At 40.5% G+C, this 27,962-nt stretch overlaps 1 protein-coding gene across 8 annotated transcripts in view; it reads right to left on the bottom strand.

Annotated features, from left to right (window-relative positions):
* ST7 (suppression of tumorigenicity 7) overlaps positions 1-27,962 on the bottom strand; it is a 254,173-nt gene that overhangs the window by 51,273 nt on the left and 174,938 nt on the right. For all 8 annotated transcript variants that reach the window (XM_067746807.1, XM_067746809.1, XM_067746806.1 and 5 more), the window contains one exon: positions 4,179-4,293. In XM_067746807.1, the coding sequence (XP_067602908.1) occupies positions 4,179-4,293 (115 nt within the window). The remainder of the gene's footprint in view (positions 1-4,178; positions 4,294-27,962) is intronic.

Here is a 27,962-nt window from a genome sequence, read left to right as displayed (position 1 = left end):
CCACGGCTCCAGCCCGCCTAATTCATGCCTTTGTAAGAGGAGTGAGAGAGGGAGTGAAAGTCACTTCAGCAAGTCGTACGTTTATGAAAAACACATGGGCTTTTAAAGCCAGCTAAACCTGAATTTGCATCTCAGTTCCACAGTTTTCAAGGAATGTGGTCTCGAAAGTTACTTAAATTCACAAGCCTCAGTTTCTGCGTCTGCTAAAATGGAATAACTACCTCCTTGCAAAGACACTGTAAGGGTTATAGGTAATGTGTGCGATGTGCTTGGCACGTGGTAGGTTCTCAACAAACTGTAGCTGATAATAACAAGAACAGTGTTAATAAAAACAATAAAAAATTCTGCCAACAGCAGAGACCAGTGGAAGTATGATGGTGGTTAAGAGCACGGGCCAGGGGTCAGACCACCTCAGCTTTTATCCTGGCTTTCCTTTCCTCGTAGAATTCACATCTTATTGAAAAAAGACTGTTCTCAGTTTATCTCTGCTCTCATAACATAACATCTCCAGGGCTTTACTTGACATCTTAGGCTCTTCACTTCAGCAAATTACTTAACTCTTCTCTGTACCAGTAACCACAGCTGTAAAATGGGGCTAATAATAGTATCTACCTCATATGTTTGTGGTGAGAATAAATGAGTCCATCCACATAGAGCTTAGAACCACGTCTGACCCTGACACATTATAAGAACTCAGTGCTAGCTGTTTTTATAGTTATTGTGTGAAGGACACTCCAAAACCAACACCAACCACCTGGATAAAAACTGCCCACCCATAATGTTGTTTAACAAATTGAAACTAGAAGAGCACGAAAACTCCTGAGGCTGGCAAGACAGCATTTCAGACTAATGGCTAGAATAATATAAGATCAGAAGTTATCTCAAGGGAAAAAATCAAAACTAGACTGCAGTTTACAAGGAGGTGTGATCAGTTAACTGGTAATCCTACTAAGACTCCAGGGTTGCCAAAGGGCTTCACTGTAAAAGGACTTTGTAAATGTCGCTTTTAAAAGTCAAAGCAGGGCTTCCCTGGTGGCGCAGTGGTTGAGAGTCCGCCTGCCGATGCAGGGGACACGGGTTCGTGCCCCGGTTCGGGAAGATCCCACATGCCGCGACATGCCGCGGAGCGGCTGGGCCCGTGAGCCATGGCCGCTGAGCCTGCGCGTCCGGAGCCTGTGCTCCACAATGGGAGAGGCCACAACAGTGAGAGGCCCGCGTACTGAAAAAAAAAAAAAAAAAGTCAAAGCAAATAAAAAAGTGGAGAAGAATAAGAATGAGGCAAAGGGAACACAGGTTACCTTCCTCCTTTCCTCAGAACATGTTGTGTTTTTTTCCCCCATGCTTTACCGTATTTCTAAATCCTTTTTGCAAAGGTCAGAAAAGCAGCACTAATCCCATTGTGTCACTTCCCAACATACTACTTAAAAACATTCAGCTACCTAGGAAATGTAATAAAGAAGGATGGCTGTACCCATAAAACATCCAAGAAACAGCTACCAAACCAGAGCATTCCAATTTGCAAAGATAACATATAATCCTGCTGCTTTGGGTGTGGCTCGATGGCGAGGGATGGTGAGGCTGAGATTCAAAGTGCTGTCTCCAGCATCTCATGGATTAGGATGATGACATCTGAACCAGGGTGAAGAACAGGGCACCCCCATTGCTGTCTGTACTCCAAGTCCTCTGAAGCACCCACTTTCTAACACAGGGGCAGAAAATGGGACAAGAACTGGGTCAAGGTCCTTTGGGTCTCCAGAAAAAGCAGCAGGGATGAACTTGAAAGAGCCCATTTTATGGTACGGGGTGAGGAAGAAGAGGCATGTGTTTAATAGTCTTGTGTGGTTGCAGCTCACTCCTCAAGCAACAGTAACTTCAGCAGCCACCTCATCATAGTTCTACTGTAAATGACACTGGCCCGAGCCAAGTCTGTACCAAAACACCCTCCAGAATTCAGCTGGGGTTAGGTCATCTGCAGTCTATTGACAACTGCTGAACTTAAAACCCCTAACGAGGCATCTCAGCAACAGTATGTGTCCTGCCACTAATGAGGCTCTTTTTCCATGAATAATGAATAAGAACATCATCTCTGTTGCCAGGTACAAACATAAACAAAGCTCAACACAAGGGCCTTGGTATGGTGAGTTTGTCCATTTGCAACAAAGGAATTTTGCAAAGTGAGAGCCAAGTTTTAGTGGAGGGTGGGACAAGCTCTTGTAACGAATAATGTGGACATATGTTATCAGAATCTAATAAATCAGCTTTTGGTTGTTGTGGAACAGAGGCTGTGCAAAGGGATAGAGAGAGACAACAGAAAGCTCCAAATGAGTTCATTTCTTTATTTTACACTCAGTCTCGTAACACAAAGCTGATGATTTCTGTAATGAGCCAAAATCTTCAGGAAAGGAGCCTTAGGAGATCTGAGATCCCAAAGGCTCTGTTGGTTAAATCTTTTCTTAAGCCTTGATGTATCAGGCTGAGGGCAGGTCGGCGCTGGGGATGAGAACACTGGAACCTTGCCATGACACTGATGGCTACGGGGCGGCATGTGGAAAAGTGCATGGCCACTTGAACCCATGTGCTGGGTTCTGCTGGTACTAAAAGGCCTGTAATGTATGAGCATTTTGCCTCTAAGGTAAAGTCTAAGCCTCTGGCTTAGACTCCCAAGGTCATCCCAACAGAGATTCCACATATAAACAGAGAACAAAAGTGAGCTGACATGAAGGCCAAACAGTCTTTATTTTGTTTACTATAAAGTGTGCCACAAATACTTTTGTCTCTTTCTAAAATCAGTTCCATATTAGGTAGCGTATATCTTGTTACACAGGGTGCTCATGTTTGCACAGGCCAAGTGATGCCATCACTGGCTGACGGGTTTTAGTTTCCATCAGTTTGAGCAAGAATTAACAATAAAATAAAACAAAAACAGTCTCATGATGCCTCAGTTCCTCCAACTGCGGGGGGTAACAACTCTAACCTATTTCAGAGATTCCTTATGAAGAACTGTAGGTCAAAAATAAGACTCAAATAGTATAGTTTGCCCTATATGTTTGATGACTATTTTGACCTGAATAATTATTTTTTTATTTTTATAAATTAATTTTATTTATTTATTATTTTTGGCTGTGTTGGGTCTTCGCTGCTGTGCACGTACTTTCTCTAGTTGAGGCGAGCAGGGGCTACTCTTTGTTGCGGTGTGCGGACTTCTCGTTGCCGTGGCTTCTCTTGTTGCGGAGCACGGGCTCTAGGCGCGTGGGCTTCAGTAGTTGTGGCTCGCAGTCTTTAGAGCACAGGCTCAATAGTTGTGGCGCACGGGCTTAGTGACTCCGCGGCATGTGGGATCTTCCCGGACCGGGGCTCAAACCTGTGTCCCCTGCATTGGCAGGTGGATTCTTAACCACTGCGCCACCAGGGAAGTCCCCCTGAATAATTCTTTAAATGCACTAAAGATGCTTACTTAAGAAAAAATATTTTATAAAGTAAACAATGATCATAAGTAATCACTCCCTAATATCCATTTTTATAAGCAAATATATTTATTTTCGGGAGACAGTTAATGAAAGATGGCAGAATAGTATGAAATTCTGCAGAGATTCCAGAAGCTAAGTCATGGCAGGTAATTCTGTAGAAAATTTTTGTACAATTAATCAAATAGTAAATTCACAGACAATGGCAATATGAGCAGAAGAGTTTTCAAATATCTAGGAGATGTCAGTTTATTTTTCTGGTTTATTAAGAAGAGGCAAAATGTTATCCTGTGCTCATGGGTGACCGCAAAGCCTCTCATATGAAGAAATGGGGGTTATTCTGCTAATGAGGAGAAGACCTGGGATGAAAGGGCCATGATCTTATCTTCAAATATTACTGAACTGTCACAAGGTTTGTAGCAAGAGCTACCAGCTGTTCTATTGCTTTGAAGGATCAACATAACCAACAGGTAGTGGTCACAGTCAGCCGATGAGGGGTCACAGCAGGAGCTCAAACAGTCAGTGCTGCTCCAACAAGGTACATGCTACCTGCAGAGGTTCTGAGTGATTCCTGACCACGGAAATCAGGTGGAAATTCTCTAAGAGGATAGTCATCAAAGTGCTGTGCTATAAAAATGATCCTTCTGATCTAATCATTGAAATACATCAAGAAGAGAGGAATACTCAAGTAGATAAAAGTACCCAAGGACTTACCATCATACTTTGCTAAGACCGCCTGAACATCAGCATATGCTTGTAGTTCCAGAAGGGCTTCTAAAAGGTTTTCATGGATGTTGAACATGCTCAGGAGAGGGAACTCCTTCATTAACTAGGAAAGAAGAAACCAAGGAATAATTAACATATGTTTCTTGTCTTTTTAAAGTATAACTAATACTGAGTTATATTTATACACTACATATAAAAGTATAATGTAATTTTTAGAAGTATACTTAATACTGAATGATGAGCATTCATATCAATTATTATGTTGTAAAGCAATAAATGCTTACATTTTTTCCTGCTATTTTGGAAAAATGGCAACTTTGAATTTGTGAGAAAGTAAGGTGGGAGAAATTCCAAAAGTGAGGAGTTTTTATGAACACTGAGGAACATGCTTAGAGGTAGTACTGAATAATGTTAAAATGCCTTAAAGGTCAAATCAAGTGAAGGTTGAAAACTATCTCATAGGTGTTAACGGTTAGCAGTTTTGGATGGAAGCCAGAGGGTAGAAGGAGAAACAAAAGGCACTACTCTTCTGAGCAGCCTGGTGACCAAGTTAAGGAGAAAAAGTAGGAAAATAACTAGAAGGTGATATGTGTTGAGAAAATTTGTAGGTAGTGAGACAGGGAATGTTAGTAAAAGAAGAGGATGTTCAGGAGTTCCTGCCTGGTGGTCTCAACAAAACAGAAGTCAAGATTATTTTCTGAGACTGAGGGAACAGGTGGCAGGGAGGAAATACGAAGACAGCAGTCGAAGTGTAGAACAATCAAGGATTGCAGAGGCCATCTTGGGGCCCTAACAGACCATGAATTTGCAGAGGTTATAATTGGCACTGTTGTCAAGTTTCAGCTAACAGTGCTCAGCAGCCCAGGTACAGTGGCAAAGATGTCAAATGATGAGGCTGAGCCTGGGAAGACTGAATTAGATTCAATGAGAAGTCAAGAAGAGAACTGGCTAGAATGGTGAAAGAATGATTAAAGGAACGGCCTCAGGTTCTCAACAGCATGGGGAGGAAGAGAGGTCCAAAGAGAGTTAAAAGATATGATAATGAATTTCACTGGAAAACAAAGAGAAAGAAGACAGGACCAAGAATTTCAGAGTAAAATCTTATCCTCAAGAAAAATAAATCTCACCTTAAGAAAAAGATAACCAGGGTCTTTATAAAGCAAAGACACACACACACACACACGCACACACATGCCTATTTATATATATGTGTGTGTGTATGTATGTATTGATGTATACGTATATAACCTCTATTTAATCTCCTAAATGGATAACTGTTTTCTAACATAACACAATGAGCTCTAAAAAAGTGATACCTTTTTTTTTTTTTTTTTTTTGCAGTATGCAGGCCTCTCACTGTTGTGGCCTCTCCCATTGTGGAGCACAGGCTCCGGACGCGCAGGCTCAGCGGCCATGGCTCACGGGCCCAGCCGCTCCGCAGCATGTGGGATCTTCCCAGACCGGGGCACGAACCCGTGTCCCCTGCATCGGCAGGCGGACTCTCAACCACTGCGCCACCAGGGAAGCCCCGATACCTCTTTTTCTGATGTCAAAATATTTAACGCAATTGTGCTGAGAGAAATAATAGTCAAAAATAGGCTAATTTACTGTTAAGCAAGAAACCAGTGGATACATTGCATTGACTATCCACTTCTTCCAAGTTATAAAATCTTTGCCATATTGTTTTGTTTTTTTAAAGCCAAGAACATTTAGCATATCTCTAAAAATAAGTAATTTTCTGCCGCTCCAAAGCATCATATTACCAACGAATAACACCTATCAAAATGATTATGTCTTCAATAAGCCTGTCTGAACCCCCTAGAGACAGCCTGCAGTATTTTCATTGCTAGTAAAGTAAGTGAATAAGGCTGTATCACACACTGTTGATGTTCTGTAACCAATAAAAGTATTTCTTGTTCTGGTTCACTCTGATTCTGGCTGACATCACCTTTTGATTTTTTTCCCTTTATAATTAGTGCTTGTTAGAATTAAATCTCTCTGTCATTCAGCATTTGGCAACACAATCAAGACATTCTCTAACCTGCAACATTTAAACATTTACCATTTTCAACCAATTCTTCAGGTAAAGGTCAAACTTCAAGGACACAAATCATATTCTATAATTTAAAAAGTGCAACTCCAAATATTAGTATGCTGAAGCTTAAAAACTGAGAGGGGGGTCTAATTAAAATCCAATGAGACTAAGAGCAAACATGGAGGTCTTGGCTTGTTTAAACAGAACTTGAAGTAAGATGCTAGGAGTCTGGGCAGCAATGCTTTTGCTGGAAGCTTGGACAGAGTATACCATGTCCAAAAAAATAATCACCAATAAAAGGATTTTAAACATGGCAAATAGCAAATGTTGGAGAGGTAATCGAAGTCATATGACAATTTGGAAATCTAGCTTTGCTTCTTGAATATAAACAAGAAGAAAAAGTGAACCTTCTGCTGCCCCATCTCACTCTAGCTCACACCTGGCCCTCTCCAGCCCTTCACAACAAGCTCTCTTAGAAAAAAGCCATGAATGTTCTACTCCCGCAGCTCCCTTCAATCCTCACTGCAAGCTACAATCTGGCTTCCAGCCCCACAATTCCTCTGAATCTGTTCATTCCACATTTCCAGGTGACTTAAATTGCTCCTGTGGACGCCCTCCAGTCCTTTTTGTGCTTGACCTCTGCAACATTGGACAGTTTGATGACTTTTTCCTTGAAACTCTTGTGTCTCTTGGCTTCCTCAACACCATTCCCTTCTGGTTTTCCTCGTACTTATCTTCTAGCTCCTTCTCTAGTTTCCCCCTTGTCTGCTACTTAGGAGAAGGTTGTCTCCCTGGTTATGCCCCAAGTGCCCTTCACATAAACACCCTCATCTCTAGGGTACTTCTGTGTCCAGGGTCTCAATAACACCACCTTTGTGGGGATGGCTCCCACATCCTCACATCCTCACATCCTGCTCTGACCTCTCTCCTAAGCCATTACATCAATTTACAAACTATCTCCCTGACAGTTTTACCCGATCCATCTAATACTGGGCTCATAAATTTCTCCTCCCCACGCCAACCCTTCAAACCTGTTCCCCCCCCCACCCCCCCGCCGTAGTACTTCCTATTTCAGAAAAGAACCATTAAGCCCCACTAACCTCTTCGCCCTACTCACAATAGCCACCTTAGAGGTCCCTAAACCCCTGAATTCATATGTAAAAAATGCTGGTAGTTTTCATCAGGTTCGAAGAAAGCTCTGTCATGCAAACAAATACATAAACATAAAACAAGCAAACACTTTTTAAGAATCGTTATCATTTCCTCTTTTCTCTGACCTTGCTGCCAATAACTTAGTTTATGCCCTTACACTTGGCCTAAATTGCTCAAATAGCATCTTCCTCTGCTTACTTCTAGATCATCTTTTTCCAGCCCACCCTTCACGTTACTGTCATAACGGCTTTTCAAATAAACACACTTGAGTCCATCTCAAGCCTGCTTAAAAGGCAACCACTGACGTGGCTGGACGTATCCTAAGGAAAAATGCAGATGTGAATATAAATTTACAAACAAGATTGTCTTTCACGACATTATTTATAGTAGTGAAAAATGCAAGCAACTTAAAACTTTATCTATTATGAGGCATTTACGTAAAATAAGATAAAGTCATCTATTGGGCTATGATATACAGTCATTAGTAGCTAAATTCTCAAATAATTATTAATGGCATGGCCTTGGAAATGCAGACACATGACATTACATTAGAAAAAGTAAGATACAAACCAAATAACACAGTAAGATCAAGCTTTTCTTCTGTATCTATGCATAGAAACATACTTGGTTAGAAACATACCAAAATGTTTACTAGTAGTTATTTCTGGTTAGTGAGATTAAAGGTGATTTTTATTTCTTCCTTCATATTTACCATAGGTTGTAATACTTGTAAAAGGAGTATGTGTACATTCTATAAACGGGGGTAGAAAAACTGTTTTTGAGAATATTGACTTCTCTGAGAACTATGAAACATTGATAAAGGAAATTGAAGATGATTTAAAGAAATGGAAAGCTATCCCATGCTCTTGGATTGAAAGAATTCATACTGTTAAAATGGGCATACTACCCAAAGCAATCTACAGTTTTAATGTGATCCATATCAAATTACCCATGACATTCTTCACAGAACTAGAACAAATAATCCTAAAATTTATATGGAATCACAAAAGACCCAGAATTGCCAAAGCAATCCTGAGGAAAAAGAACAAAGCTGGAGGCATAACCCTCCCAGACTTCAGACAATACTACAAGGCTACAGTAATCAAAATACCATGGTACTGGCACAAAAACAGACATATTGATCAATGCAACAGAACAGAGAGCCCAGAAATAAACCCACACATCTATGATCAATTAATCTTTGACAAAGGAGGCAAGAATATACAATGGGGAAAAGACAGTCTCTTCAGCAAGCGGTGCTGGGAAAGCTGGACAGCCACATGTAAATCAATGAAGTTAGAACACACACTCACACCATGTACAAAAATGAACTCAAAATGGCTTAAAGACTTGAATATAAGACATGATACCATAAAACTCCTAAAAGAGAACATAGGCAAAACCTCTGACATAAATTGTAGTAATGTTTTCTTAGGTCAGTCTCCCAAGGGAATAGAAATAAAAGCAAAAATTTAAAAACGGGACCTAATTAAACTTAAAAGCTTTTGCACAGCAAAGGAAACCATCAAGAAAACAAAAAGACAACCAACCTATGGAATGGGAGAAAATATTTGCAAATGGTGCAACTGACAAGGGCTTAATTTCCAAAATATACAAACAGCTCATATAGCTCAATATCACAAAAACCCAAACAACCCAATTAAAAAATGGGCCAAAGACCTAAACAGACATTTCTCCAAAGAAGACATACAGATGGCCAACAGGCACATGAAAAAATGCTCAACACTGCTAATTATGAGAGAAATGCAAATCAAAACTACAATAAGGTATCACCTCACACCACTCAGAATGGTCATCATCAAAAAGTCTACAAATAATAAATGCTGGAGAGGGTGTGGAGAAAAGGGAACTCTCCTACACTGTTGGTGAGAATATAAATTGGTGCAGCCACTATGGAGAACAGTATGGAGGTTCCTTCAAAAACTAAAAATAGGGTTACTGATATGATCCAGCAATCCCACTCCTGGGCATATATCTGGAAAAGATGAAAATTCAAATTCAAAAAAATACATGCACCCCAATGTTCACAACAGCACTATTTACAATGGCCAAGACATGCAAGCAACTTAAGTGTCCACTGGCAAATGAGTGAATAAAGAAGATGTGGTATATATGTAATGGAATATTACTCAGCCATAAAAAAAGAATGAAATAATATCATTTGCAGCAACATGGACAGACCTAGAGGTTATACTAAGTGAAGTAAGTCAAACAGAGAAAGACAAATGTCACATGATATCACTTACATGTGGAACCTAAAAAAAATGATAGAAATGAACTTATTTACAAAACAGACTCATAGTAAACAAACTCATGGTTACCAAAGGGGAAAAGGGGGAGTAGGGATAAATTAGGAGTTTGGGACTAACAGATACACACTACTATATATGAAACAGATAAACAACAAGGACCTACTGTATAGCACAGGGTACTATATTCAATATCTTGTAATAACCTATAATGGAAAAGAATCTGAAAAAGAATATATATATGTATATATATATAATATATATACATATATATGTATGTAACTGTATTAAATAAATCACTTTGCTGTACACCTGAAACTAACACAATATTATAAATCAACTATACTTCAATAAAAAGGGAGAAAAAAGAATATTGACTTCTCATCAAATTTAGGATATAAAGTCCTTAGCATGGCAAACACAGCCCCTCGTGACCAGTCCCTGTCTACTGGCCAGCCTCACTTCTAGCCATTTACTAGACACACACTACATCTCACCATAGAATGGCTTTCAGTTCTTTAAACAAGCCACATTCACTCATATTTCTACCTGTGTGCTCCCTCTCCCTGGGTGCTCTCCCTTCGGCCTCCTGGGTCAATCTGGCCAGGTCCTCAACTTCCAGGAACCCTTACCTGCCCACCCCTGACTCCTGACCTCTTATCCTCCATCTGCCAGGTTAGGGACTCCTGCCCCAAACTCCCAGAGTCCTTGTCACAATGGTCTGCTGGTCCATCTTCCCCATGAGCCTGGGAAGAGTGTGAGAGCAGGAACTCTGTCTTATCACTAGGTTCTTGGTCACTGACTGACCCATCGTAGGTGCTCAACACATATTTGATGAATGGAAGGCTTTTTAAAGGCTTTTAACAGTACTCTTCCTTTGGGGTACAGTCATATGGGTGCTGCCACAGGCCTGCTTCAGGCCCTGGGGTCACATATCCCTCAACATGTTCCTCTACCATTTAAAATCTTCCAATGACTTTCAGTATCTGCACCTTAGAAAAGGTATAGCTAGAACACATAAGCTTTGACTCAATGTAAGGAAGAATTTTCTTATACTTAGAGTTGTCTGAAAATGAACAGATGGTGTACAAAGTCTCCATCAATGGAACTTCATAGAGAGAGAGGACGGTCACTGGACAGGGACGCTCAAGAAAAGACAGAGGACCTTTTAAATCCTCTAATTCCAAGGAAAAGCATCCCAGCTCCTAAGCATAACTTTCAGGCCCTCCCTCAGCTCAGTGCCAGATGCCTCTTGCCTGCCCCGCCCCCCCGCCGCCGTCTTCTACAGATTAAACTCTAGCCTAGTCAGATCAGACTATTATACACCATCCCTGAAATTCTTTCTACAGTTCCTAGACACTGTGTTTTTGCTCAAACTGTTCTTACCACCTGGAATACCTTTTCGCTTCATTTACAAGGCAGCCTGTCAAAATCACCCCACCCTCCAAAGCCCAGATCAAATGCCACCTCCTAAAGTCACAGCATCATAGAAAGTGAGAGCCAGAAGACCTTGTGGAGATCATCCAAACACCCTCCTCAGTTTACAGACAGCTCCCTCCCACCCCCGCCCCACCAAACAACAATGAAGGCTGCAAATTTAAGTCATTCAGCCAAGTTAGTGCCAGGACTATGATTCAAATCAGTACTGATTCCAAATTTCAACACATCAGAACACTGTCTCTGGCCTGCCAAGTCTAGGAGAACTAAACCATTTTGCTTATGCTTCTCTGCTATAACACTTACCTATCTGCTTGGTATTGTGTTTGCATGAATATATGCAGACAGCTATATTACAGAGGAAAGGGCCCTCTACATTTGGAGTTATTCATGAGTTTAAATCTCACTTCTACCACTTACTACCTGTGTGACTTTGTACACGTTACATAACCTCTCTGAGCCTTGGTTTTCGTATCTCCTGGGTCTCAGCCCATACGGCATTTTCCCAGACTCTCTCTACCACCTATCTGATGTCATCACTGCACTCACATCACCATTTTCCATTGCTTCTATCACATTCTGAAATCGTCTTATTTATTTACTTATGTAGCTGAATATTAGATAATTTAAAAAGCAAAACAGTAAACAGAGTGACAGTAGGTAATACTGTAATTTCACAGGTCAGCAAATTTTTTCTGTATAGAGCCAGACAGCAAATGCTTTGGGCTTTGCGAGCCATATGGTCTCTGTTGTGACTACTCAATTTTGACATTACAGCATGAAAGCGGCCATGGACAGTACATAAATGAATGAGTGAGGCTAGGTTCCAACAAAACTTAACTTATAAAAACAGGCAGGAGACCAGATTCGGCTGCAGGCCTTAAATTGCCAATCCCTGGCTAACTGGAATAAGTTTCAAAAAACAAAAGGTCTTCATAAAATGAGTTTTATAGTGATATTACATTTGAAAAACATAGCATCTCTCACACACACAGCTGGTTCAGCAGACTGTAGTAAAATGGAAAAAGGCCTACTCTACAACCCAATACTTCCTCTTCCAGCTCTGTTTCCTAGAGCCCGTTCATACATATTTCTGAGGATTCGCATACTGGGATATTCACACAGGATGAGGAACACTGCCATAAATAGCAGAATGGATAGATCAGATGAGGTTTACTCATGACAAAATGCTATTCAGCAGGCAAAAGGAAGGAGTTAAGCTTAATATGTCTTAATGTAGACAAACATCAAGCAGTTTTGAGTTCTCTAGAAATACTCTAGAGAAACAGGCTGGAGAATATAACATTTAATTAAATTTTTTAATGCACACAAAACAATCCTACATATTGTTTATGGGTATATTTTATGGAAATATATGAAAGCAAACTGAAAAAACAAAGTTGCTGGTACCTAAGGGGAGGTGAATGGTGTGAGTAGTAGCCACATGGGGTCTATAGCTTTATATTGTTTTATGATAAAAACCGTTAATTATTAATTTACTACTATTTAGTTTTATAATTAATTCTGGGTAGTGAGGCTGTTTTTTCATATATTAAATTTTTACACATTTTTAAAGTTGCTTCCTCAAACATAGGAAGCTCATTAGATGTACTTTTCATTTGTAATTCCTCAAGTCATGAAGACTTTGATTTTTATCATTTAGACTTTAATTTGTTTTCCTATTTTCTAATTGCCCTTTGAAGCAAAATTACTTCTTCCTGTTGGGGGTTTGACTCTGTAGCTCCTTAAAATATTTCTAGCAATGTCTGATTAGACAAGATTTAGAGAATTTCCTCCAAAATTAATGTGAGTTAATAGATTTTAATATACTGCACTTGAATTTGATAATGATGACAAGATAATAATAGCTAATCTCAGATGAACCACGTCTTAGAGTCCCATCTTAGAGTCCCAATTTTCCTCCATTTGAGTTCCAGAGAGTAGGGCCGCTGACAGACGTGGTGTGAAGAGCTATAAGAATTATTATCTTACCTTGAAGGATGCTTCAGAGTTAAATTTCCTCTAAGTCCCTCTCTCTCTAACCCTTATAGCTGGGATTGGGGTTGAGGTTGGAGATAGGGTTAAGGGTTAGGCTTAGCTGAGACCACCTAACAGGAAAACTCTTCTGTCATAAAATTCCTTCTTGCTTCCTCTCCAGAACCACAAAGATTCCCATGACATACTGTTTTCAAAATAAAAGAGAAGGCACCGCACATATCAGTGGGGCTGCTGGAAAGGGTTCAACATGGGGGAGGTGGTATACAAAAGTCAAGAGCACCCCTGCCTTTGGAATCAGATAGATCGGGTTCCCATTCAGGGACAGTGGAGTTTCTTGGCACCAGGTGAGCTGATTTTTCTCATCTGCAAGATAAGGATAATACCTAGCTCACAGTGCACCCAGACACAATCCAGGGCTTGGTAAATGTCAGTCATTATCCTTGCACGTTAACACCAGATACACTGCATTTTCAAGGTGCTATTTGTTTCGCTGTGTGCGACTGAATTTCCTTCAGGGGTTTAACTGCGCAGTATAACATATCCCAATTCATTTATTTATTTTGAAATAATGTACAAAAAATAGCTTGGTGACATAATTAGCCTTTCTACTAAGAAACTCGAATGAAGGCATATGATAAACATAAAGGCCTGTTTTCTATAAGCTAAGTCATTCTAAATAAATCTTTAAAGTCCTATCTAGCATAGTTCTGTTTATTTATTGCCAGCTATCTTCTCTGCACTGGTAATTGCTTTCTCCTGGCAGTAAGAAATTTATATGCCCTGTTTTGCCCAAATATTACAGTTCACATACAATGAAAACACTAACTCTCCTATGATTCCTCTAATACCTAGGGGGAAGAACATGGGATGGGCCAAGGATAGAATTTCAGTTTCAATTTTACATCATCTGGCTATTGTCAGTTCAACTTTATTTCAATGGTAGAATTTGAGGCACTTCTGAGGTTAACATTTATGAGCTCAAATAGGAAAAAAAAGGAGAGTTAATTTACTGGATTTGAAATACTCTATGGACATAATTTAGAACTACAATCTGTATGCTTTTTCTCAGCTGACTTACAGGATGAAAACAACAGTTTAAACTTTTCAAGTTTGATTTGTATCTATTTAAACATTTTATTAGTTTAGCTATCCATGCATTGTTCTTTGAGTGAGAAAAGCAATGTGAAAATTCTTACATATTTTAAGGCAGAGGTAATTAAAAGAGATCCTCAGCCAGATTCCTACTGAGCTCAATGCAAGCTTGGCCTAATTAAAGTTTATAGAATTTGGCCTGTATTATATTCAAACAGCAGATACTATTTTCTTATAGTTGCAAGTTTGACATTATTTCATTACAGTTTCAAATAAAGGCATAAACAGAAAATAGAAAAGACACTCTGTATTGCATGCTTATTATTTTGTCATTGATTTTTACTGACACTAAGGGCCATGAAAGGAAAAAATGAATTGTTTACCAGTGTCCTCAGAGGGCCGTGAGAGTTCCAGTTACACAGACCACTCTAAAATGCAGTCCTGAGAGGCTTAAACATACGTTAATAAGAGAACATCATTTTCAGATCTAATCTAAAGGAAAATATTAAGCTGCATCTATTGCAAAGTAACATGACCAATACATGATATGCATGGACAGTTAGTTAAATCACCAGTTAACTAGTTCTTCACTGAACTGAGCACATGATGTAAATACATTCATCACTGAGAACTGGAGAGGAAAGTAACAGTTGTCGGCATGACAGTGAATCCATCCAGTGACAGCTTGGTACGACCCCAAAACTCAAAGGGCTGGAAGGTTACCTAAATAATTATCTTCTTTTCTTGTCAAAATTATGCTCAGTTCATTACAGAGAAGGAAATTTTCCTTAAAAATTTCTAGTGAATGAGATGAGCTTTGCATTTATACAGATCCTAACAAAAATATTTTCAGTATAAAACTTCCTCCTCCATTTGTTACTCAATCCGTTAAAGATAAAACAAGGACAGCCCTGATCATACCTTAGGAATCTTCAAAGATTCTCTTCTTCAACCTCTACCTTTCTCAGTGACATTTTTTTTTTTTACCTCGCTTTAAGACATCTAAGAACATTTCTTTCCAAAAGCAAGGATCTGATAGCACCCCTGTCTCATCTATGTTATTGTATATTTGTAAAATTTCCTTACTCTAAACTCTATGGTAAACTGCAGTTTCAAGAACTCTGAGGGTGAAGCTGGAGAAGAGGGCAGGGAAGCAGTCAGCCTCATCCTGTCTTGGGGAAAAGAATGATTTATAACGGTCCTCAAAACTGACAGGTAACACGTTGAGTCAAACATTTTCCTTATCATCTTAAACTGCTTCAAACAGGGCTGCGCCCTAGCCCTGAGTTCATGAACAAATCTGCACAATTTGATGCATATTTGAAATGGCTTGGAAGAAGGCCTGGTAACGGAAAACAGGACGATAAGCATCCTTCCCTCTGTGATGACATGGCATTGCTCTCCTGTTCCAGGAGTGGCCTCAAGGAGCAGCTAAACATACTGGCCAACAATTACTGTCAGAAAGGACTCTTTATGCCAAAACCACAATAACTGTGTTTGGCAGACACCCTTCCACATTCACATGGGTAATGGTAAATAACTCTACTCAGAAGATTAACTCATTTGGTTATCTAGGGCACAGTTATTAACAAATACTCACCCTGGCAGGCATCTCACAACAGGGTCATGCTGAAAGTTTACAATTATGAAAGATTCTTTTATAGCAACAGGCAGAAGGTCAGTACTTCAACCTCTGACATTCATCCCCACACTGCTCTGTAATGACTCTGCCTTCCAGTGTTCTCTTTCCTCCCCAAGTCTTTCCACTCTATCCTCCTGAAACCTGAGTCCAGGATACACAAATTCCCCAACACATCCATAAGCTATTTACAGAACATGAGCCTGAGTTCACTGCTTCTGTAAATTCCCCCCACAAAACTTATGTGTACCAGCAGGATGTAGGGCTGGCTTCTCCTAGTTCCCCAAAGCACATCCAGACCATTACTGCTCAGCCCTGGGGTAGCAGTTTCTGGTCCTCTGAAGCTCACGCTATAATGCTCCAGTACCGGCCACCATCCTTTGATCGTGTTTTCTACCAGGTAACAGATCCTCATACACTAAAGATTTTGGCACCTGTCTCCATATTCTCACTCTGAACCTCAAGTCCTACCCTCAGTGTAGATGATTACAGTCCATGTAAACATTCCACCTAGTATCCGAGATTCTCAACTGTTTTACTGTCTCTAAGGAAAAGACTGTCCCTCTACTGCAATTAAGTAACCCAAGGTCATAGTCAAACTGCAGACTTTGACATCTAGATGTGTCCCATCTATGCAACTCTCTGACCAGAATGTACCAATCTCTAGTTATCTTACACAATTACTCACACTAAACTTCCTCTCTAACTTCACTAAGACCACCGGTGCCTTATCCTGTCCACTTTGTTTGGTCCTTATCTCTCTCAGGCCATTCCCATTACTCTTAGTTTTTTTCTTCTCCTAGCTTCCATGGTATCACACTTTCCTGGTTTTCCTCCTATATTTCCAGGTCCTCCTTCTCAGAAGCCACTGGATGCTCCTCCCCTACCCAGCCTGTCAATGTTGGAGACCACAGGGCTCACTTCTTTCTTTTTTTGCGATACGCGGGCCTCTCACTGTTGTGGCCTCTCCCGTTGCGGAGCACAGGCTCCGGACGCGCAGGCCCAGCGGCCATGGCTCACGGGCCCAGCCGCTCCGCGGCATGTGGGATCTTCCCGGACCGGGGCACGAACCCGTGTCCCCTGCATCGGCAGGTGGACTCTCAACCACTGTGCCACCAGGGAAGCCCAAGACATCCATCTTTTTATGAATCCCTGCCTTCCCGAAAGTGACATTTTAGTGAAGGGAGATAGAAAATAGGCAGATAAATATAAAGAGAGACTCTCAAGTGGTGACACATTCTAAAGAGAATGAATAAAGCCGGGAATGAATAAAGTTAGGGAATGCTGGCATGGCAGGCAGATGACGTTTTAAATAGAGCAGTCAGTGAAGGCAGCACAGGGAAGATGGGATTGCGAAGGTGGGAAGGTGGGATTGCGAAGGTAGCATTTAAGCAGAAACTAAAGTGGGTGCAGGAGCTAGTCATGAGACTGGAAGAGGAGAAATCCTGGGAAGGGTTCCACAAGTAAAGATCCTGAGGTGGCAGTGAATCTGGCATGTTCAACAAACAGGAAGAAGGTCAGTGTGGCTAGACCACAGTGAACACAGAGCAGAAATGAGGGTTGGACTGTGTAGAGTCTTCTAGGCCACTTGTAGGGTTTAAATTCAGAATGAAGGTTTTAAGCCAAAGAATGACATGGTCTAACATGTTTCAAATGGTTCATCCTAGCTGCTGTGTGGAGAGTAGATGCAAGGGTACAAGAGTGCAGGCAGAAAGACCAGTTGGAAGGCTCTTATAATCCAACGTAGGGTAATGATGGTTGAGATCAAGGGGGTGGCTGTAGATATAGTAAGGTGTCGGGTTCTAAATCTATTTTAAAGGTAGAGGCAATAGGATTTGCCAATAGTCAAATCATACTGATTCTATGTCCAAATATATCTCACACCCATCCACTCCTCCATTGCCACCCCCAATTCCAAACCTTCATCAGCTCTCGTCTGGACTACTACTGTACCTGCTCACCTGGACTCCCTGCCTCCATTCTTGCCCTCCATTCTCAACAAGGTACCCAGCAATCTTATAAAATCATCAGTAAGATCACATCCCTCCTTTGTTTTACACATGTTTAAGTTTTACATACTGTATATTTACAGTAAAAACTAAAGACCTTACTATTTCCTGCACAGCCCTGGACGACACAGCTCCTGCCTGCCTTTTCACATTCACCTGGTTCCAACCTTTCTTTCACTCACCTGGCCTCCTGTTCATTTGCCAAACTCTTTCCAGCCTCAAGGTCTCTGCTTTAGCTCTTCCTCTGTAACGTCTTTCCCCAGATCTTTACGTGGCTGGCTCTCTCTCTCAGCTTTCAGGCCTCAGAAATAAAGTTACCTCCTGTGGACACCTTCCTTGAGCAATTATCTGAATTAGCCCCTCTCCAGGTACCCTTTATCACAGCAGCTTTTTTAGTTCCTTCATAGCATTCACCACAATCTGTAACTGCCTTTATCATCATGTCTCCTCTCCTCCTCATAACTGCTCCATTAGAGCTGTAACTGTTGTCTGTCTTGTTGTCCACTCTGTACTTCGTGCTGGCACCTTGTAGGCACTCAAAAGACACCTGTCTCTAGAAAAGACCGAGTCCATCATCACTTCTTCCTTCCCTCCCTCCCTCCCTTCCCCGACCTAGAGCCCACAGTTCATCTCCTTACCACTTCCTTGACAATCCCTCAAGTTCCTGACTTGTCTTTCTATTGCACTCACCCTACAACACCTGACCTCTGATCAGCCCAGATGTCTATCAATTCTGCCCCAACATTCAGGCTAAAGGCCACAAGTGTAAGGTTTGGAGGAACAACTAAACTATAATGATCTCCAACCTCTGCTGGGCCGATGCTGCCCAGTAACCCTCAGTATTTCCCTGGTGACTTCTCTCCCCCACTCCACCATTTCTTCATACTTCTAACCCAGCTCCTCCCAGTGAACTCTTAGCAGAAGATCTTGTCAACTATTAGTCAAGAAAACAAGTCAACAGGCAGGACCCCCTTCAATTCTTCAGCCCTACCCCTCCACTACAATTCCCATCTGCATCCAGATACACCTGCATATTTCTATCAGCCACACTTGGGGTCCCTCCTTTAGTCAATCCTTCTCTCCTGTGCTCTGGAATTCATCACTATGCACTCCTCAGGACCTCATTCTAGCAACGATCCCCTCTCTTTCAAATGTATGTTCAACTTTTGCCTTTCTTCTCAGTCTTCTTCCACCATCATTTGAACATGCTCAAGTCTTCTACTGCTTATGTGTTCCGTTCTAGGTATCATCACCTCTCTTTCCCTTTTATATACAAGCTTATTGAAAGTGTTGTCGCCAGAAGACACATTACCTCACATTCAGCGGACAACGCAATGCAATCTATTTTATACCCTCTACATCCCACTGATCTTGCTTTTGCCAAATTACCAACCACCTCTTTGGAGTAAAATGTGATAAATATTGTCTCCATAATAAATATTTACCAGATACTTAATGTGTGACAAGTACTGCACTAAGAACTGTCTAGATCTCATATTCATGTTCCTTTCTTGCTATGGTTTTCACAGCACAACATGCTCCTAGATTTTCTTCCTATTTCACTAGTCACTTCTTCTCAAGTCTCCTTTGATCAAACTATTCTGCACTCTCCTCCAAACCTCTTTTTAAATATTCACTCTTCCATATATGATCCCATCATTGCTCATGGTTTTAATCATCTTCCATGCTGATCACTGCCAGAACTTCCTCCAGCCCAGGTCTCTCTCCTGAGTTCAAGGTCTGTATGTCCCAAAGCCTACTAGACATTTCCATTTGGATGACCCACAGGTACTGCAAAACAGCATATCTATAATTGAAATAATTCCATCTATCCTCCCCCACCCACTCCCAAAACCAGCTACTAATACTACAATCTCAATCTCCATGATGGCACTGTTGTCTCCCCAGCTTCTCAAAAAAGAAATCAAGAAATCATCCATGACCTCTTCTTGTTCTCTCCCTCATACACCACTCAATGTCCTGAAAGGTAAAAAAAAAAAGAAGACCAAAAAAACCCTTATCTAAGCAGTCTTCAACTTCTCTCAACTCTACCTCTGAAATCTCTCAAACTGGGCCAAGGAGTTGGGGGTGTTCTACCAGGACCTGTTAAATTAAAGCCAGAGCATTCAGATGTGTCTCCCCATCCCTGTAGGATAGAAGGCAAAGTTTAAAAAAGAAACTATATAAGACAGGAGTGACATTTCTCTCTTTCTGAAAGGAACATATGCTCAGATGCAGCAGTGTAAAATGAACTCTTACTTTTTAGAGAAAGGTCTAAATAAATTTCCCTGTCTGAAATCAGGGATGTATGAGAGCACTAGGCAGACTTATTTATTAATAAATAAACTCCAAGTCTACTCCAGAAACCGTTATGTATCTCACATCACTACAGTAAAAAAAACTCAGGCAAAGGACTTACAAACTGAGACGGAAGACTGAACAAGCATGTCTACCTACTCTCTCTCCCACAAACCTACTGAAATGATGGGAAAGTGGTACAAAAGGAGACAAACCAATACCTGTGATGAAAACAGCGAAGAGGGTGGGAAGAATGGCTGGCAGTCACTGAACAAGAGACTTTAACAAACTTCTCCAAGACAAATTACAAATGGGCATTGATTAAACTACAGCAGAGGAAGCAGAGGAAGCCTCAGCTGTTCTTCTGAGAAAAGACCCAGAGAAGTTCCAAATTTTGGAGCTGGCAGAGACAGAGAGCAGGAGTGGGCTGCAGAGCAGTAACCATACATGACTAAACACCTGACCACAGAACTGTTGGGCTAAACAACCCTTCTCATCCCCCTGAGTTTAATGGAAATGAAATGACTGCCTAATCTCTCATCAGATGAGTGCTCACTAAAGAAACTGAAGATCTGTTCAGGGTGGAAAAGAGCTTGCAATGTGGTCGTAAGATCTCAGTCCAGTCCCCTTGTTTGTGCATTTGGCGGGATGTGGTTAGGAAGTGATACTGTCTACTCCCCACCCAGGCATCCATTCACCTATCCATCCATTCAACAAAAATTAACTGAGTAGCTATCATGTGCCAGGGAACAAGATGAAGTTCCTGCCCTAGTGGAGTGACTTTCTAGTGGAGATGCGGGACACAGACAACAAATAAGTAAGTAAGTAGGTAAATAAATAAATAAATAAATAAATGAGATAATTTCAAACGTGAAAGGGCAATAAAAAATAAGACAGTAATATGACAGAATGATAGGGTGTGTGAGTGTGTATTGTGTGTTTGTGAGTACGCGTGTATAGTGCTCCTTCAGCTGGGTATCATGGAAAGCCTTTTAAATGTAACGTTTCAGTTGGGCTTAAATGACCAGCCAAGTGAGGATCTGGAACAGAGTATTCCATGCAAAAAGACATATGTGCACAAAGCCCCTAAGGAAGTAACAGGCAAGCTTAGCATACTCAAAAGGAAGCCCAATGTGGCTTGAGCCTAGCAAGTGAGGAAAACAGTAGCATAAGCTGAGTTTGGAAGAGTAAGCAGGAAGCAGATCATGTAGGGCCTTGTAGGCCATGGGAAACATTTGTATTTTATTCTAAATGTAATGGTAAATCATTGAAGGCTGTTAAGCAGGAAAGTAACAAGTTCTGATCTGAGTTTTTAAAAGTTACTTGGGGGACTTCCCTGGTGGCTCAGTGGTTAAGAATGCACCTGCCAATGCAGGGGACACGGGTTTGAGCCCTGGTCCGGAAAGATCTCACATGCCTCAGAGCAACAAAGTCTGTGCACCACACTACTGAGCCTGTGCTCTAGAGCCCACAAGCCACAACTACTGAGCCTGTGTGCCACAACTACTGAAGCCTGCATGCCTAGAATCCGTGCTCCACAACAAGAGAAGCCAATGCAGTGAGAAGCCCACATACCCCAACAAAGAGTAGCCCCCACTCGCCGCAACTAGAGAAGTGCACACGCAGCAACAAAGACCCAACGCAGCCCCCCAAAATAAATAAATAAATAAAAATTACTTGATTACGTTCTGTGGAAGGGACTCTAGAAGGAGAGCAGCGTTAGCCTGGAGAACACCTGCATAGTACGGATGAAAGATAATGGTGACCTGAATGAGGATCACAGCAGTGCAGTTGAAAAGAGGTGAATATGGCAGTAGAGCTAACAGGACTTATGCACATTAACTGAAAGTGGAAGGTGAAGCGAAGAGAGGAGTCCAAGGTGTCTGGGAGTAGAAAAAGAGGTGGTAACTACCTTTACTCTACCCAAGCAGTAGAAGTTTTCCTAATGGGAGAGTATAGCAAGGTGCTCTACTAGAGACTATGCTTGCACTCAGAGGGCTCAATGAGACTCAGGTCTCAGAAAGTAGTCTTGTGCACCAGTGGACTCTTGAGTCACAAAGGCAATATCTCTAAGTCCAGCGAGAAGGAGAAGGCAATGGGGGTATCTGCTCTTAACAAGCAGGACAGACAACTATCTAGGAAGTAAATATATTCAATGTTTTCGTATGGATTATTTAAAAAAGAAACCCAAGAGACCCAACTCATTGGCCTCCCTGGTTATCACATGCACTGCTGGCTTTGCCTGCTTTATAGTTTCTGTTCCTTCTGGCCCAGGTCAGCCAAAACGTCTCTTTTCAATAATCACATCTCTGTTCACCCTAGAAGTCAACAGCTTCACTGGCTCCTGGTCACAGAAGCAGCCCAGCCAACCAGTAGAGACTCAGACATCAGTGCTCCCTGCACATCTCACAGAAGGAAAAGCTGCTTACAAATTTCCCTGGTTGCTGCATGAGCTAGAGAGGGTACAGGCACAGGTTAAGTTAACTGTACCATTTGGGAAAAAGATATCGACATTGATAAGCTTAATAGCTGATCAAGAAACATAATGGACATATATACACTACCAAATGTAAAATAGATAGCTAGTGGGAACCAGCCACATAGCACAGGGAGATCCGCTCGGTGCTTTGTGAACACCTAGAGGGGTGGGATAGGCAGTCTGGGAGGGAGATGCAAGAGGGAGGAGATATGGGGATATATGTATATGTATAGCTGATTCACTTTGTTATGAAGGAGAAACTAACACACTATTGTAAAGCAATTATATTCCAATAAAAATGTTTAAAAAACCCATAAATATAAGTATGGATCCTAGTTAGTAGGGACCACAAGAATAATAAAGCAGAATTTTTAAATATTGAACTGGCAGATCTATTCAATGGAAGAGAAGAAAGGAAGAGGGAAAGTATGACGGATACAAAATATGAAAGAAAAAGTGACCCTAAACAGAATAATAATGACGATAAACACAAATGGGAAAACATACCAACCAAAATACAAAACTGTCAGATTTTGAAGACAATATTCAGCAAAAATTTTACAGATACAAATGGTCCATCAAACAGTTACAGAAAACTTGATTATAAAATATGGAAATAAATATACCAGGCAAATGCAAATCCAAATAAGCTAGAGCAGCCCATCGTAATACAAGTTAAAAAGAAAATCAAGGCAGAAAAGACTAAGGGACAAAGGAGGGGCATTATATACTCAATAATCAGTAAGACAAAATAATTATCAACTTAAATGCATTTAACAATATAGCCTCAATATATATAAAGCAACAATTAACTGGACATGGAAAACAGTAGGTAAGTAAACAATTAGAAATGAATACTCTTATCATATCCTTCTCAGAAACTGATAGAGCAAACAGACGTTTTTGCTAAGACAGAAGATTTGAATAACGTGGTTATTAGTAAGCTCAAACTAGTAAATACATATAGACTTTTGTAACCAGCAGAAGCATACTCCTTTCAAACAGATATAAAATTTATGAAAACTGACCATGTAACTAGGCCTCAGAGGAGGCCTCCATTAAATTTTCCCCAAATCAATATCATATGATCTATGTTCAATAAATATAATATAAAAAATTATAAATCAATGAAAAGGGGCTAAAAACACACTATGTGGAACAAGATGAAATTATAAGGAAATAAAGAGATACTTAGAATCAAATGGAGCTACGTGTTTAACTTAAGAAACTGATAAAAAGGCAATAAACACAGAGAATGGGGGAGGGGAGAAAGAAGAGAAGGAGGAGAAAGGAATAGTACAAATATGGACAGTAAAACTGGAATAAAGACAAAAAAGTTGAGTAAATAAATAGAACCAAATCCTAGTTCTTTCGAAAAGTTTAATAAAAAAGACATGAAGCAACTGACAAAGGATTAATCTCCAAAATAATACAAGCAGCTCATGCAGCTCAATATCAAAAAAACATAGAACCCAATCCAAAAATGGGCAGAAGACCTAAATAGACACTTCTCCAAAGAAGACATACAGATGGCCAACAAACACATGAAAGGATGCTCAACATCACTAATCAATAGAGAAATGCAAATCACAACCACAATAAGGTATCACCTCACACCAGTCAGAATGGCCACCATCAAAAAATCTAGAAACAGTAAATGCTGGAAAGGGTGTGGAGAAAAGGGAACCCTCTTGCACTATTGGTGGGAATGTAAATTGATACAGCCACTATGGAGAACAGTATGGAGGTTCCTTAAAAAACTAAAAATAGAACTACCATATGACCCAGCAATCCAACTACTGGGCATATACCCTAAGAAAACCATAATTCAAATAGAGACATGTACCACAATGTTCATTGCAGCACTATTTACAATAGCCAGGATATGGAAGCAACCTAAGTGCCCATCGACAGATGAATGGATAAAGAAGATGTGGCACACATATACAATGGAGTATTGCTCAGCCATAAAAAGAAATGAAACTGAGTTATTTGTAGTGAGGAGGATGGACCTAGAGTCTGTCATACAGAGTGAAGTAAGTCAGAAAGAGAAAAACAAATACTGTATGCTAACACATATGTATGGAATCCAAAAAAAAAATGGTTCTGATGAAACTAGGGGCAGGACAGGAATAAAGAAGAAGTAGAGAATGGACTGGAGGACACGGGGAGGGAGAAGGGTAAGCTGGGACGAAGTGAGAGAGTGGCATGGACATATATACACTACCAAATGTAAAACAGATAGCTAGTGGGAAGCAGCTGCATAGCAAAGAGAGATCAGCTCAGTGCTTTGTGTCCCCCTAGAGGGGTGGGATAGGGAGGGTGGGAGGGAGACGCAAGAGGGAGGGGATATGAGGATATATGTATACATATAGCTGATTCACTTTGTTATACAGCAGAAACTAACACAACAATGTAAAGCAATTATATAGTTCAATAAAGATGTTAAAAAAAAAAAGACACACCCCTGTCAAGACTAATCAGCAAAAATAAAAGTAAAAAGAGGCAAATAAAGAGAATACAAAATGAAAAGGGGGGAAAAACTACAGACATAATATTTTTTAAATTATGAAATAACATGATAAAAAGCAATATGCAATGAATTTGAAATATATTTAACATATATATAGTGTTTAAAACAGGCCTAGTACTGAGATAAATGGGCGTAGTCATGTACTGCTGATGAGAATTTAAACAATCACAGGCAGCCATTCTGGGAAGTGTACTGGCAGGACATGCTGAAATCCACATTCATATGCCTAATATCCAGCAATCCACTCCTGGGCATACACCCCAGGGAACGCTTCTCGCATGTCTATCAGGGTGTTGATAATGGGAAGCTGGAGGCAATATGGAGGCCCTCACTAGGGGAAAGGTTAAGTAAAACAGAGTAAGAGCATAATAGGGAATAGGACACAGAAGTTAGAAATTGCAAACATATACCAGAGGTACGAGAAGTAAACATGGACAGACCTGAAAAATAAGTGTTGAGTGAAAACGGTAAGAAAAAGAAAATCTATAGATATGTAAGTTAAACACATACTGCATTACATATTTTGCAAGATTGTGATGGTCCTGTCTCTCTAAAGTCAATTAGGTTTTGCCTTCCTGGGATTTCTTAAATGAATGGTACTATAATGGGAGTTCCTCATCATCTATATTTTAGAAGAGATTCCATCAAACACAGAGGTCCCATTATTTTTCCTCTATTTAATGGTTTCCTCACCTCAACAAAGCGAAAATTTGTTTTGATCCACAAAAAGATTAAGAAGCCATTATTTATGATAAAAATGAGTAATGTGCTCTCTCAAATATAGCATGTTCAAAACTGAACTCAACTTTTCCCAAAAAACCTGCAGATTTCCACATCTTAGCTGATAGGAACTCCTCTCCTTCCATGGCAAAGTCCTTGGAAATATCCTTGACTTCTCTTTTTTTCACACGGCATATTGATAGATTTGCAAATCTTGCTGGTCCTATTTTTGAAATATATGTAGAATCTGATCACTTCTCACCACCTCCTCTGCTACTACTCAGGCCTGAGCCACCACTGTCTTTCGCCAAGATTAATATAAGAGCCTTCCGATTGACCTCTTTGCTTCCCTCTTGCCACACAGCAGGCTGTAAAAATTAAGTGTGGTCATGTCACTCCTCGGCTCAAAACCTTTCATGGCCCCCATTTCACCCAGAGCAAAAGGTGAAGCCCTTACTATGGTCCAAAAACCCTCCATCATCTGTAATCTCCACCCCTCCCCTGGGATTACTCTGTTCCGCCCAGAACTCTTTTGCTATTACTTGAGTGCACCAGTATACTCCTGCTTCAGGGCCTTTGATGAAATGTCACCTTCTACATCACACATACCTGATCATTTTATTAAAACTGTGATTTCCATGGCCTCCACTCTCTGCCCACTGCCTTTCCTTATTTTCCTTATCCTGCTCTATTTCATTGTTTTTCCACAGCATTTATCAATTTCTAATATGCTATGAAAATACATGCTTATTATGTTTATTTTTGTCTCTTTTCTCTGCTAGAATGTAAAGCATGTAAGGTCAGTGGTCTTTGTTTTGTTTATTGATTACACCTATCACCCAGAACAGGGACTGTCATGAAATGGAGGTTCAATCCTTTTTCGCTGAATAAACGAATAGATGAATAACTGGATGGTTTAGTGCAACGTGGGTAGTGGAAGACCAAAATCGGGGCTGCAGTGTAGAAAGGGAGAGAGATGACGTGGAACTAGATAAACAGTGGGCATGACTGGAGCCACTGAATGAAGCCAGGATTGAGTCCTGTGAAGGTGAAATGCAGAACAGCCGGAATCCAAGAGAAGAACTGGTTGTAGACATAGTGGAGAAGCAGAAGCCAAAGATGAATACGTGGAAAGGGAGGTCAAGAACAGTTGACTGGAGGAGGGAAGCCAAATCAAACTCCCAGATGACAGGCATCTATCTAGAACTGCTCATAGGCCAGCCGTATACATTGAAAGCTCTACTCAGTAGTGGATACTACTCACCACAGGGAAAAATGTGGGCCCAGCATATGAAAAACCCTGATAGTGACAGCTAGCTTATCAGCCATGAATTTATTATGCCACAAATAAGACTTTTATGTAAATGACAACACCTAAGGTAAATAACACTCTCATCTGCCTCAGGGATTATTTGCCACCAGCCCTTCACTCTGAATAGTGAATACAGAATACAGTGCTGATGAAACTGCTTCATCATTGCTGATGCAACAAGGTAAGTCAATAATCAATAAATCTATTATTTGCTCTTATTGGTGAAATAATTTTCCTTTCTATATAAAGTACTAATTGCCAATAATTTATTGAATAAGTAAACTTAATATATCAGGCAAATCCAGAAAAGCAAATCATGATTAAAAAAAAGCAAAGGTCTATTAAGTTTTCAAAGTCATAGCCTTTGAAGATCAGTGAGTTACTATTGATAGCATTTGCTTTCAAGATTCACTTTTTCTTTATTTGTGAGTATAGCAAAGATAGAATCTAGAAAACATGCCAACAAACACTTCAGGAACACTTACTAGGAATTAACATATTTCGCTGCACACTTTATCTTTAGTTTAATGATATATCTGGTTGTCTTAAAAGCTTGAAAGTAACTATGTTCAAGTGATACTCGGTTGCCTGAACATATTCAAATGCTACTCTTCCCGTGCCTCACGCCTACATAATGGTACTTGACTTCTTTCAACAATCTACTCAACATCTTCTAAAACAATCCATCAACCAAGTTATTCATAATAATCCAAGACAATTTTTTTTTTTTCCGGTACTCGGGCCTCTCACTGTTGTGGCCTCTCCTGTTGCGGAGCACAGGCTCCGGACGCGCAGGCT

This window comes from Pseudorca crassidens, chromosome 8 (genome assembly GCF_039906515.1).
Source record: "Pseudorca crassidens isolate mPseCra1 chromosome 8, mPseCra1.hap1, whole genome shotgun sequence".
In the NCBI taxonomy this organism is placed as follows: Eukaryota; Metazoa; Chordata; class Mammalia; order Artiodactyla; family Delphinidae; genus Pseudorca; species Pseudorca crassidens.
Note: the sequence above shows the minus strand (reverse complement) of the source record. Positions and strands in the feature narration are given on the sequence as shown.